The sequence below is a fragment of the Sphaerodactylus townsendi genome, linkage group LG01, assembly GCF_021028975.2.
Source record: "Sphaerodactylus townsendi isolate TG3544 linkage group LG01, MPM_Stown_v2.3, whole genome shotgun sequence".
Lineage (NCBI taxonomy): Eukaryota > Metazoa > Chordata > Lepidosauria > Squamata > Sphaerodactylidae > Sphaerodactylus > Sphaerodactylus townsendi.
The window spans coordinates 98925299-98938363 of NC_059425.1; the positions used below are offsets into that span (position 1 = coordinate 98925299).

Here is a 13065-nt window from a genome sequence, read left to right on the forward strand (position 1 = left end):
CTTATAGTAGCGTAATAGTATCATTTTATACAGTAAGGAACTTAAGCACATTATTAAATGTCTCCAATTGACCTAAATGGAACTATAAGTACATGGTAAAGTACATGTTCATAATAGCAAGCTACATATGTTATGTAAATTATATGTTGCTAACTGATTTCATAACATTTTCTTACTAATGATTTATTTTTCAAGGTATGCTTTCCAATGGCAAGAATATCAGACTGTGAGACAGGATGTAATTGAACTGATGAATGAGTCCGAGCAGAAATTATCTGACTTTTCTACAGCTAAAGCTACTTCTAGTCTTGAAGCGCAAGAAAAGCTAGAATCACATAAGGTAAAGCTTCTATAAATGCCAAGAGATGGTATTTTACAGCTTTGAATTCATTGACTTTTAAACCTTTGTTATCCAGCAAAAACAACATATCTAAAATAAATGTAAACCTTCTGACAATAAATGATAGTACCAAAATGTAGCAAGGTTAACAAAAGTTATAATTGTTTTTAAATAGCACGGGGTTAACCCGGTGGCAGATTGTTTAAAATCTGGGCATCTCTTCTGGCTTTGCATTTTGCTCTACATGTTGAAGTTGTGATGTTCATCCAAAGAAAAGCGATTTAATTTAATGTATGGGTAAATATCCCTTCTTTTCTCACTGGTCTCATATCTTAAGTAGACACATACGGAAGGTTTGACTTAAAAAGTAATTTTCTAGTTCAGCATGTTCATATAGCAACTGAGATCCTCTAACAGTTGACCATTTTTTCCTGTATTATACATGTAGATCCCTTCTTGCAAGTTCATTTGTGCCTTTTCCTATAGCTGTGGTGGTGAACCTATGGCACTCCAGATGTTCATGGACTACAATTCCCCCTGCCTGCTTTCTGTTTCTCTTTCTCACGCCTGCCATTTTCTGCCACTTGGAACTCCTCTATTCTGCCTGCCATTCACTAAAGTTGCCCTTGGACATTTGCAATTCTCATATTGTCTGCTCATGTGTTTGAAGGCACCTCACCAATTTTTAAAAAACAAAAAAACTATGTTACTGGAATCGGCAGGATATGCTGAGCTGAATCATGTGCTTTATACAGTAAAAAGGTAGCCAGCAGCAATGCCTGCAGAGCAAACGTCCTAGGTTCGCCAGCAGCACGGAGGAATTAACTGGCAGAAAATGGCAGTCACAAGGAAGAGAGAAAGTGAGAGCTGTGTGACTGAATGGGAGAAAGAAGTAGTCTCCTCAGCTCCTCACAGCAAGCAGGAGATGAATTTAAGACAACTTCAGGAAAAAAAGATCTGTAGTTTAGCATTTTCAAAAAATCCCAGGTTGAGCTGAAATAAAACCTCCTGAGGACGTTTTGGGGAAAAAGCTGTTCTGAGTTGCTCCCCACAAAAACTGTGCTGAGTTCCATCTTTTCACATCCTAAAGACATTTTATTTGTGCTATGCAGAAAGAACCTACGTTAGATAGACACATTATATGAACTTTTGAAAGCAGAAAATTATTTCAATAGTAGTTGATGTCTTGTCGAACAGAAACAGTGTACTTCTTCGTAAGATAAATTCGTTTAACTGAGGTAGACATTGGTATACTTGATTTAAGAAGTTTTCTAGTGAAATTTCTTCAGTTATCACTTTTGGACTTGTGAATGTTGACCATTTTTTTCTGAAATATCTGAGGCCATTCTGTAGCATGTGGTTGCATATTTTCCTATACTAATGTTTACAAGGAAGCATATGTCAAGTTTCAGTTTTTTAAAAAAATCAATTTTCTAATGCAGTTTCTCTGATGAGTGGTTCCTGTTGTGGGACTCTTGAGACTTTGTCCATGGAGGAGCCACAAAGGCTTCTCAGCATGAGACATTTTGGTATTTTCCTGAAGCCTAGGGACAGAGCACATTTGTAGAGCATTTGACTTCTGGTCCCCCATTCCAATATGAAACTTTCAGTGAAGTTCATAGATTGGTTTAAAGTTATGCCGAGTATTCTACCTTATTTCCTTTGTTTTTCTCAGTTGCTCGTGTCCACAGTAAACTCATTCCATGAAACTATCACTTCACTAGAGGAAAAGGCATGCCAGCTGGAGAAAATCTGCAATGATGCCAGCAAGGCAACTATAAGTAAGTCTATGACCACTGTCTGGCAGAGATGGACAAGACTCCGTAGTGCTGCCCAAGAACAAGAGAGAATTTTCGAAGAATCTGTGCAAAAGTGGAATGTATTTAATGATAAGGTATGATGATCCAAGTTATTTAATGTCCATAAATAGTCTCTGTTGTTCATTTCAGCATGTATCGTTATAACATTAAAATAGATTTATTTTTATTTTTTTATTTATTAAACTTTTATACCGCCCCATCCTCTAGGGGATACATCATGTACATGTGTGCCTAGGAAACTAAGGGAACTATGCTATGCTTTTGTGTGCTAAATTGACGTATTATTTTTGCCCCCGGGATTCTTTTTCCGCATATATTTAGGTAATCCATTCTTTCCCATATGTGGACTGAAATACCTTGATAGAGGCAGTTTTTGACTAGGCCCCCAGAAACCTCATGAAGATCAAAGTGGAGTCCAGTGGAAGGGAAAAATTGCAAAAATGGCCTTTCTCTCAGTTTATATTATCATTGATGGAATGTTAATTCTATGTTTGATTTTTTCATACTAATTCTCATGCAATGTTATTATACTAATTTCTAATTTTTATATTTATTAAATACTGATGCACAGCTAAATTATACTAATTTTGAAAGAAGACTGGTGGAACTGAATGCAATTTGTAGGTCTACCTTGAAAGCAACTCCCACTAAACAAAATTTTACTTTTGGGAAACTTCTGAATAAACTTTCATAAGTTATTTGCATTTCTTAACTAGTTTGATGTATACAGTGTTATTAATGTTATTTCAATGCTGAAACAGGGTAAAAAACATTAGAGTAGCCCAGTTCCAACAGAGCGTAGAAAACCAATTTGGTTGATAAATATTCCATTTACTATATTCTCCTTCTTGTGTTTCCAGAAGTCCAAATGTGACTAGTGAGTTGCTGAAGGTTAATTATCAGTCTGTACAGTTTTCCGGTTGGCTAAAAAGTGATTGTTTTTCCAGACATCTTGTTGCTGCCCCATCTGGGCCATTCTGTCTTTGTTTCTCTTTTTGCATTGGACTGTTGTATGTTAGTCTTTGTCCTGCTGTTTGTTAATCTTTGGTTCTCTATTGTCTGTTTTTGCATTGGACTGCTCTGACTTTCTGTTAGAGTCAGCCATGTTCTGTCACAGCTCTTTCCTAAACCTCACAGATTTTGTATAACAACACCCAGAAGAAGAATATTATAATAATTCAAGGTAGTGGTTTCACAAAGAAGCAAAACTACAAAGCAAGTAAAACCAAGACACTGCATTCTTCATTTTATACCCCAGTGTTTAGAAGCAAATCCTATGGCATTTACTGCACTTTTAAAAAGAGATTAGAGCTATAGAAAAATGCCCATAGCTCCTTTTTGGCCTACTGAGTGAAAACTGAAGCTAAAATTTCAGGGTTAGACATGGGTGCAATGAAAAATCAGAATACTACAAGCATGTGTATAATTCAGGTAAACTACTACAGAAGTAAGGATTAGCTTTAGCACCTAGTCACGTTCAAACTTGAATTTTTCAAATTTAAGTCACGTGCAAACTTGAGTTTATTTTCTACAAAGTATGGAATGGCCTGAACAAAACTGTATTCTTCTAATGACAAATGTAAAGAAATGGATAAGCTGGCTGCCGTGAGTTTTCAAGGATGTGCAGCTGTAGTCGGATGGTTTTACCTCCTACTTTTTTTCCTCACATCTGTGCCTGGCATCATGCACAGCCCTCTGATGATGCCAACCAAAGTTGCAGGTGAAATGTTAGTAGCTAAACCAGACCACAGCCACACAGCCCAGAAAACCCACAACAGCCACTTGATTTTGATAATGGAGACCTTCAATGAACCAATAAGCTGCTCAATTTTTTAAAAAAATTCTTTCCTTTAGATGCAAAAAGCAACCAATACTGTTGATCAGTTGCAAGATCGTTTACCAGACAGCTCAATAGAAAAGGCCTCAAGGAATGAACTTCTGGATCTTCTGGATTATCACAATAATTTCACCCAGGAGCTAGAAAAGCAGCTGTCGTCACTAGGACTGCTGAAGCAGTCTGCTCATGGCATGCTTCGGGACATAGAAGTGGAATCTAGCTCTGAGGAGCAAATGCCCATCATGCAAGAAATCAAAGCAATGCAAGACAGATGCCATAAGTAAGAGAAATATCAATTTTAAAGATGTTGGCTGTGACCAGAGCCCAATGTATTGAATGTGGTTCCCACTGCTGGATGCAATGGGATGCAAAAAACTTAAACAGATAAGGTTCATGTGTCAATAGCCAATATAAAAATATAAACCAAAGGAAATGCAATGAAATTTACTATAGTGAACCTAACACAGAGAAATGAAAGTGAACAAATAATCATTACTGTATATACAAACGTAGGTGAAGACTTCATATACAGCTGGCAAGGTACACGATCACCAAGAGAAACAATCCTCTAAGAACATCTGTGGCAAACCCACAAAAGAAAGCCAAAGTACGCTATATACTGATCATAAAGTCCTCCTTGTAATAGCATCCGAGAATTGAATTGCCACGGCTCAGGTTAGCCTGGTGGAGACTTGAGAATAATGTACCAGCTATAATCTCCAAACAGATTGTGGACAACTAAAAGACTGGGAAGAGCTGACAAAGTGGACTCAACATCCTGCAAAATGCTACTGCAGATCGACAAAAGCGTTCTGCAGTTCCCACTTTTCCATGATTATGATTATTTGTTCACTTTTATTTCTCTGTGTTAGGTGCACTATAGTACATTTCATTGCATTTTCTTTGGGTTCATGGTTTACATTTTTATGTTAGCAATTAAGCAATATCAACAAAGAATGAGATTCTATCATTGTTGCTGATAAATTATTTTGGCTGTTAAAGATTACAACCCTGACAAGAGCATACTGCTTATATGTAAAATACAAGATGTGTGCTCTATTGCATTTGTATTATGTGAACAACATAAGGCGGTTACCAATAGCCTTAAAAACTGGGAGAGTGTGAGATGCAACATAGTAAATGCTTACCAGACTTTTTGTGTTTTGAAGCATGCAGCAAAAGGTGAAAAGGAGTGGGAAAGTGGTTAAGCAAGAACTCAAGGAGCGTGAAGAAGTTGAAAGAGAGATTAGGAAAGTGCAGTCTTGGATTCAAGATACCAGAGAATATTTATTAAATCCCACAATAGAAGTAGATGCTCAGCTTGAAGAACTACAGGTATGTCAAGGTTTATAGCGGTTGGAGGCTCCTTCACCTTATCACATGGCTTTCTGCTAATTAATTCTGTCCCCCAGAGTAATCTGATTCCTCCAGTTCGCCTGCTGAAGGAATATACCGCAGTGGAGAGATTAGAGTGAGACATACCAGACTGGTAATGTGCCCATGACTGGTGCCTCCCTCCAACCCTCGCTAGGGGCGCAAGCATCTTAGCCCCCCACGGGGCATCCCAACCATTAGTTTATTCCACCCCTACCTCTTAAGGAGGTGTAATGACAGGGGAGCTCCCCCAGCAGCCCTTTCAGCATATCACCCCCCCATGCGCAACCTGCCATAGAGCCAGGAAGGAGGGGCAAACCCAACCCCCCCCCCCGGCTCCCGCCAAATGCCTTCTAAGCTTTCAGCTAGTCACACAGTTCAGCTCTAAGGCTATACAGTCATAAATCCATGCCCTGAGACGATAAGTGAACTCCATCCTGCCTATACAGAGCCTCTACCCTAAATGAAATGTTGTGATGTGGAACCCCCCACCACCCCCAGTCCTGTACAAAGTGTGTTACCACCCGGCAAGTCCTCGCTCTGGCTCCATTCACCCACCGCAGGTCGGCTGCTCCCCTCCAGACACATCTCTCCAGCAAGTGTTACCAAAGAGCACTGTTTCCAGCAGCAGCCGATGAATGGAGTCTAAGTCTGCCAACATCATTTGTAGCAGCTGCATGCTCCGCACCGCAGAAATGTCCTTCTCTCCCAGCTGAATCACCAATGTGTGTGGAGGGCGAAGTTTTCCAGCTTGTTCCTCAAGATAGGAAGAAGGTCATGCCACCACATGCCTCTTTTCCCAAACTAATGGAGCCTTGGTTCTGGTGGGCCGTTGTCTGGTGGATCTTGTTCCTAATGTTTTGCCTGCATCTGTGGCTGGCATCTTCAGAGGTGTATCACAGAGGGAAGTCTGTTACACACTGTGTTCAGAGAGAAGGAAATGTTTGGGGTATATATTGTCCATGTCCCAGGGTGGGGAACCAATCAGTAAGTGTTTGGGTGAAACTTGTTATGTAAAGATGTGGTTGATAGTGTTGTATTGCGGGTGGGGCTTATCAGTCCAGGGAGTGATTCACATTTTCATGCCCTGCAGCAGCATTAGTATTAATGAATGCAAATCCTGTGTTTGGATGGAGTCCATTGTTCATGAACTTAGCATGCCCTTGGGGTTTGCTTTTGTTGTTTATAAGTACTTTGCTAATTTTTAAAGTCTCTTCTTTCCTGTTGAAATTGTCTTAGTGTTTGTGAATTTCAATGGCCTCCCTGTGCAGTCTGATAAAGTAACCTTCTGAATTGTCCAGAATGTCAGTGTTTTCAAATAAAATGTTATGTCCAGTTTTGTTTAAGACATGTTCTGCAACTGCAGATTTTTCAGAATGGTTAAATCGACAGTGTCTTTCGTGCTCCTTAATACGAGTTTGAATGCTGTGTTTTGTGGTTCCAATGTAGACCTTTCCACAGCTGCAGGGTATGCAATAGACTCCTGCAGAAGTGAGGGGGTCTCTCTTGTCCTTTGCTGAGCATAGCATCTGCTGTATTTTCCTGGTTGGTTTGAAGATGGTTTGTAGGTTATGTTTCTTCATCAGTTTGCCTATTTGATCTGTGATTCCCTTGAGGTATGGTAGAAATATTTTACTTGTGGTGGGCTGTTTCTCCTCAGTCCTCTGGATTTCTCTTGGTCTTAAAGCTCTTCTGATTTCTGTTGTGGAGTAGCCATTAGCCTGCAGAGCCCAGTCTAGATGATTGATTTCATCAGGGAGTTTTGTGTCCCTTTTCAGTTATGGATGGTGATTGGAGTTTTTATGTAGATACTGGTCTGTGTGTGTCGGTTTTCTGTATACTGTGTGGCCCAATTGATGGTTGGGTCTGCAAAAGACCAAGACATCTGGAAAAGGCAGTTTTCCTTCGTTTTCAGTTATCATGGAAATTGGATGTTTGGCTGGATGCTGTTAAGGTGGTCCAGAAAGTTCAGCAGTTCCTCCTCACCATGGCTCCAGATTGTAAAAGTGTCGTCCACAAATCAGAACCAAGTTGCAGGTTTCCTGGGTGCTGTTTTGAGAGCTTGTTTCTCAAAATGTTCCATGTAAAAATTGGCTATCACTGGACTAAGGGAGCTTCCCATGAATACCCCATCGGTCTGTTCATAGTATTCATTGTCCCATTGGAAGTAGCTGGTTGTTAGGCAGTGTTGAAATAAAGCTGTGATGTCATCTGGAAACTTCTGGCCGATGACTGCAAGTGTGTCTTTCACTGGAACTTTGGTGAACAATGAGACAACATTCTGACTCAGTAACTTTTCTTTCATATTCAGTGTTTGCAAATTAGCATTTAAAAAGTTCTTGTAAATGGGAGTTTTGGTTGTTGAACATTTTGATCATGGTATAGTTGGAATGAGGTTGATTTTTAAAAAAACCTTGGAATTATCTAGATTTGCTCATTATGTTGATAAACTATATCGAATGATGAAAAATCTAGTCTGAATTACGCATTTTAATTTCAAACTTTAAACCTAAAACATATTTTTTCTGCTGTATAATTTCTTCTGCTTTCCCTACTAGGGCCTCCTCACTGAATCAACTGTTCATTGCCAGGCTGTTGAGAAAATGGCTGAACAGCAACAGAATAAATACTTAGGACTTTACACCATTTTGCCTTCTGAGCTTTCTCTCCAGTTAGCTGAAACAGGATTGGCACTTGTAAATATACACGAACAGGTAAGACCCGCACTGTGTGTTTCATGAGAATAGATGTAAATGTAGTATGAAATCATGGTGTTCAGTTAAGCTTGTTCACCTCATTGGTCTTATGCACATTTGAGCAGAGTTATACGCAGACTTTTTTTTTGCAACAATAAACTTCTGTGTGATTCCCATACGTACATCTAACTGTTCCCCTTTTCTATAACTTGGTTATAGGCCTTCTGAGGAAGCCCAGAAGGAGTGCTCCATTAAATTCTATTCTATTTTGTGTCTTACATTCAGAAATGCTTCTAAGAGGATATATTGTGCCTTCAGATTTTAGTAGAATAAGTGCTTAAGTGCAAAATAAAAACACTATAAGTCTCTTTAGTGTCACAGTATTTTTAAATAACGTTAGTTCAAGTCTCTGTATATACAATAACATAATTTATTTCTAGATATGCCAATCATAGTCATTTAAGGTTGGATTCAATGTTACAGGGAGCAGAACAGGGGAAAAACACAATTCTTGTGTGAATAAATCAGTGGATCCAACCCATTATATATCTGTGAGTGATGTTTTTACCTCTTTACCAACATGGCATCAACCAATATGCTGTTCTTTGTCATTTTAATTTTTGACAGATCCAAGCTAAAGAAAAAGAATGTCAGCAGAACAAAATATTAAATCAAGAATTTGGTCAGAAAATTCAGAGGATAGCAAAAGCTCTTAATTCAGTTCTGTTCAAACTAAAAGAAAAGACAGATAACATAACACAAGCTAAAATTGATCAAAAGGTAAATAATTTCTTGTACCAAATAGAAATTTCTTGTTTAAGATACTAATGGAAGCAGAGTTTATTAAATTACTAATAATTTATTCTGGCGTCTGAAATCACGTGTAGAATGGTGAGAGAGTGGGGTGATATCTCTTTGCATCTTCAAAGTAGCAGAAAGCTCTTTAAATGAGGCTGATATGAGATGATCTGTTGAGACTTTTGTAGTAATGGTTAGTTTGTACATCTTGGTACATGATTTTTCATCATCTAATATCTTTCAGCTGGACACATGCATTGTCTTTGAGATGATACATAGTGTTAGGAAGTTCTGTGCATAGTGTTGTATGTGTGATATTTCATTCACATAGAGGCAACTTATCACATGATGTTGCAGACATCATATATATGTGAAAGTCATAAACATACTGAGAATGGCAATCTGTTATGTTACTCTTCATGTCCTTTTTACTATGCAGGTTTCTTTTTTAAAAGTATATAACTATAACTGAAGATAATAAAATACTTCAGTGTGCCCAGTGTGAATATTTGTACATATTTATGGGTGAAATGCTACAAATACTTAGGATTAACTTACATACAATGGAGATACCCCAGCCAAATTCTGTATGCTTTTAGATAATTCATTATGGCTTCATGGTATAAGCATATACAGTTTGTCATAACTATTCTATATTGACAAACATAAAATCTGAACAATGCAATACTAGTTATTTTGTTAGTGTGGGTGAAAATAATCAATCACTCTAACGAAATTGAACTAGAAGCACTGTAAAAGCAGCTGTGAGATCTAGATCTACCCTCTCGCTTAACAACAAAATCCTTGCAGGCAATATAATCAACTAACAAGACTTTGACAGGAAATAATAACTACATAGAATTTTTTCTCCAGTAACTGAAGGGTATTCTCTTCCCATTCTAGGTCCTTGGAGAGGAGCTGGACAGATGTAATATAGAACTGGTAGAACTGGATGCAGCCATCCAAGACTTCACAGAGCAAAATCCTCAGCTAGCAAAACAGCTGACTGGTGAAATAGGCAAACTGACACTGATCCATCAGCAAGCTGTTAGGCAGGCTGAGTACAGGGCATCCAAACTCAATCAGGTATATTATGCAATTATTTTGCTATGTTTGAAAGTCTGTTCCTCACAAGCGGGGGGGACTGGCAAGGAATGTGCCTATGGAAATTCTAGGTGGTATGTCCTAATACCTCTATATAGCTACATCGAACTTATGAGCATATATTGTGTGTGTGCATGTGTACATATGCCAGATGCACTAATTTAATTATGCTATGTGATAATGAGAAATGTAAATGTTAAGAGACCATCAGAGTTGAAGTAAATAAAGTTGATAGAGTGACATGTTACTTATAGAAACAGGATTTTTCTCTACCAGATCAAAGTTCAGATTTATTGAAGTGTATTTTCTTTGCATTTGCAGGCCACCTCGCACATAGATGAATATAACGAGATGCTAGAGTTCATTCTGAAATGGATTGAAAAAGCTAAAATCCTGGTTCATGGAAACATCACATGGAATTCTGCCACTCAGCTTCGTGATCAATTTATGTCTCATCAGGTTATTACACTTTTCAGTTGTGTCTCAAGTAGGGACAAGCCTCAAGGGGAGGGAGAGAAGAACAATATAGATAAATGGGATAGGGAGAATATCAGGGGAAGTTTCATTGGTTATAGGTTCCTCGATATTTGGTGCAACAAAGGCTGGGGGCAATGGGTGCAGCTGACAGCCTGACTGCTGACACCGAGCCCTCCCCGCCAACCCACCTGCCTGTAGGGAGCAACCAAGACAAGGAGGCTTGTCTTAAAACTAGAAAAAGTGGGAGCCACTGTTCCTGCTCACTAACAAAGGTAGGTGACATGCCTCAACCCCCAGAGTCTTTCTAGGGTCATTCGGGAAGCTCATATTTGCACATCCTGGACTATGTACCTCAACAATGGCTAAATTACAGAGGAGCCAGATAGGGCCACTCCAGCTTATTTATTGCATGCTGTGGAATCAACTGTATCTCTTTGCCTGTACCTCTCTGGCTACACAAATTTTCTTAATAAAACAATTTGAAGCAGAACAGCAGATAGGCAATGTTCCTGTCACACCAATGATGAAAGAAGAAATATTTATTCATAATGCTAAACTCTGTCTTCAATGTCAGAAACCCTTCTTCCTCCCACTTAATGTCATGTGTTTTTTCTCCCAATTGTTTAGGATAGAATAACTGGATAGTTCATATCAAGTGTGTGTCGCACCCTCCAATCATAATCCATCAAGACTGAGTTTTTGCCCCTTATGTAATATATCAGAGGATAGATGTGTAGAGGTTATTTGTCCATATATAAGACTATCACAATACAGAGTGTCGTAGCACTCTCTTTCTTAAGGTAGCATTGTAGATTTTGAGCTAGCCATCTCAGGATTTTGTTCCTTTATGAGTCTTTGACAGCCCTGGTGAAGTACACAAGTAACTTTGGCCCCTTCATATTTCCTTTTTCATGGGATATAAATAGATAGAATGCCGTGAGGTAACACAAGCTATCAATTGGTCTAATGAATGTGCTGTTCTGGTTATTATTAATTTGGTAGGAGTCAGGGCAGCAGTACACATAAAGATAATGGGGATCCTAAGCTATATTAGCTGACCTGAGCATTTTGTTAAAATAAAAATAGGGGTTACAAGATTCCTCTAAAAATGATTTGAATAAGAATAGTTCATGCACTTGGAATGGGAATTGAAAGCCTTTGGGGTGCTGGTTGATATTTGATTCTCGGGGAGAATGAATGTGGGTTATTTTCTGTTTACTGATTTATCTTTCAAGAGCTGTGTTGGTTTTATCATTGTTTTATTTTTATGTATTATAATTTGGATTTTAGGATAATATAAATCAACTCTGGTTGATGCCTCAAAATTGAATATGTAAATAAATAAATACATTTGGAATATTGTAAACTGCAAATTTAGCTGGGTGTTTGTACAAGCAATTGATTGCAAACTGATGTTTTGTACATTCGTTCTAAGGTCCAAAATAAATAGTCAACTATATCCTTGGAAAATGAAGTTAAATTAGAGTGTTTGAGTGCTTTGTCCATTATGATTTAATTATCTTATCATTTTGCTGTCTTGGGATCTGAAATATGACATAAATTCTTCTTCTGTATTGAAATTAGGCCATTCTTGAAGAGTCTAGTGAGATCCATGGAGATATTGAAGCCATGAATGAGAGGACAGAATATCTGGCAAGTGTATACTCAACTGAAGGAATGTATCAACAAGTGTCAGAACTTGGACGACAGACTGATGAGTTACAGCAACTGATCAAATTGCGACTGCAAAATATTCAGGATGCCGCCAAGGTATAGAGTGGTGTTCTTCATAGCTAACTTATAACTAGGGCTATATGGTATGAAACATTGGGTATTCTGGTGTGAGGTGCTAGGGAGATACTTACCAGCATACCCTGCCTGCCTTAACTAGGTATTTGCCACAGACCTTGTAGTTGTGTGTCTTCATTTGAGAATTGAACGCTTAGTCAAAGTTTTCATGGCAAGCCCCATTCAAATGGATGGAAGATTTTCATGCTTCCACTAGGACTTGTACAGGACAATTTCACAGTTAATTGTGCTGTTATGCCTTTCTGTGATTTATATGTATTAATCATAAGAAAAATGAATTGTAAACTCACCATTCTGACAGCATACTTTACCAAATTCAAAAGTCTAAGAGTCTTCTTATGCTCCCTAGTCCAGTATTACCTTGTTTGTGCAGGTGTTCTAAACCCACATTCCATTCTAGGCTTGGAGATTCGGGTAAACCAAATCCCTTCAAAAAACGGCACCCTGAGTCCCTGATCACCCCAGCTACTTTCTCCTCCTTCAGATCAATAAAGTATCCACCCTCCGTCCTGCTTGCGCTTCTCACCTGGTTCCCCACCCAATTCCCAGCCAAAAAAAAAAGTCTCCCCACTCACCCACAGTCGTGCTGTCCAAGAGGCTTCCCTCCATGTAAGTCACACACAAGGCTGAAAGTTGAAGTGCTGCAAAAGTGTTGTAAAAAGACAAACAAACAGAGAGTCTGGTTCTGGTGGGTTTTCCGGGCTGTGTGGTTGTTGTCTGGTGGATCTTGTTCCTAACGTTTCGCCTGCATCTGTGGCTGGCACATTCAGAGGTGTATCACAGGGAAGAATCTATTTCACACTGTGTTAC

The 13065-nt window shown here is 38.7% G+C and overlaps 1 protein-coding gene across 1 annotated transcript in view; it reads left to right on the top strand.

Moving 5' to 3' along the window:
- SYNE1 (spectrin repeat containing nuclear envelope protein 1) overlaps positions 1-13065 on the top strand; it is a 375888-nt gene that overhangs the window by 166617 nt on the left and 196206 nt on the right. The window contains exons 73-81 of the mRNA XM_048488624.1: positions 196-340; positions 2016-2234; positions 4015-4277; positions 5167-5332; positions 7930-8085; positions 8695-8847; positions 9769-9951; positions 10291-10428; positions 12031-12216. Coding sequence (XP_048344581.1) covers positions 196-340; positions 2016-2234; positions 4015-4277; positions 5167-5332; positions 7930-8085; positions 8695-8847; positions 9769-9951; positions 10291-10428; positions 12031-12216 — 1609 coding nt within the window. The remainder of the gene's footprint in view (positions 1-195; positions 341-2015; positions 2235-4014; positions 4278-5166; positions 5333-7929; positions 8086-8694; positions 8848-9768; positions 9952-10290; positions 10429-12030; positions 12217-13065) is intronic.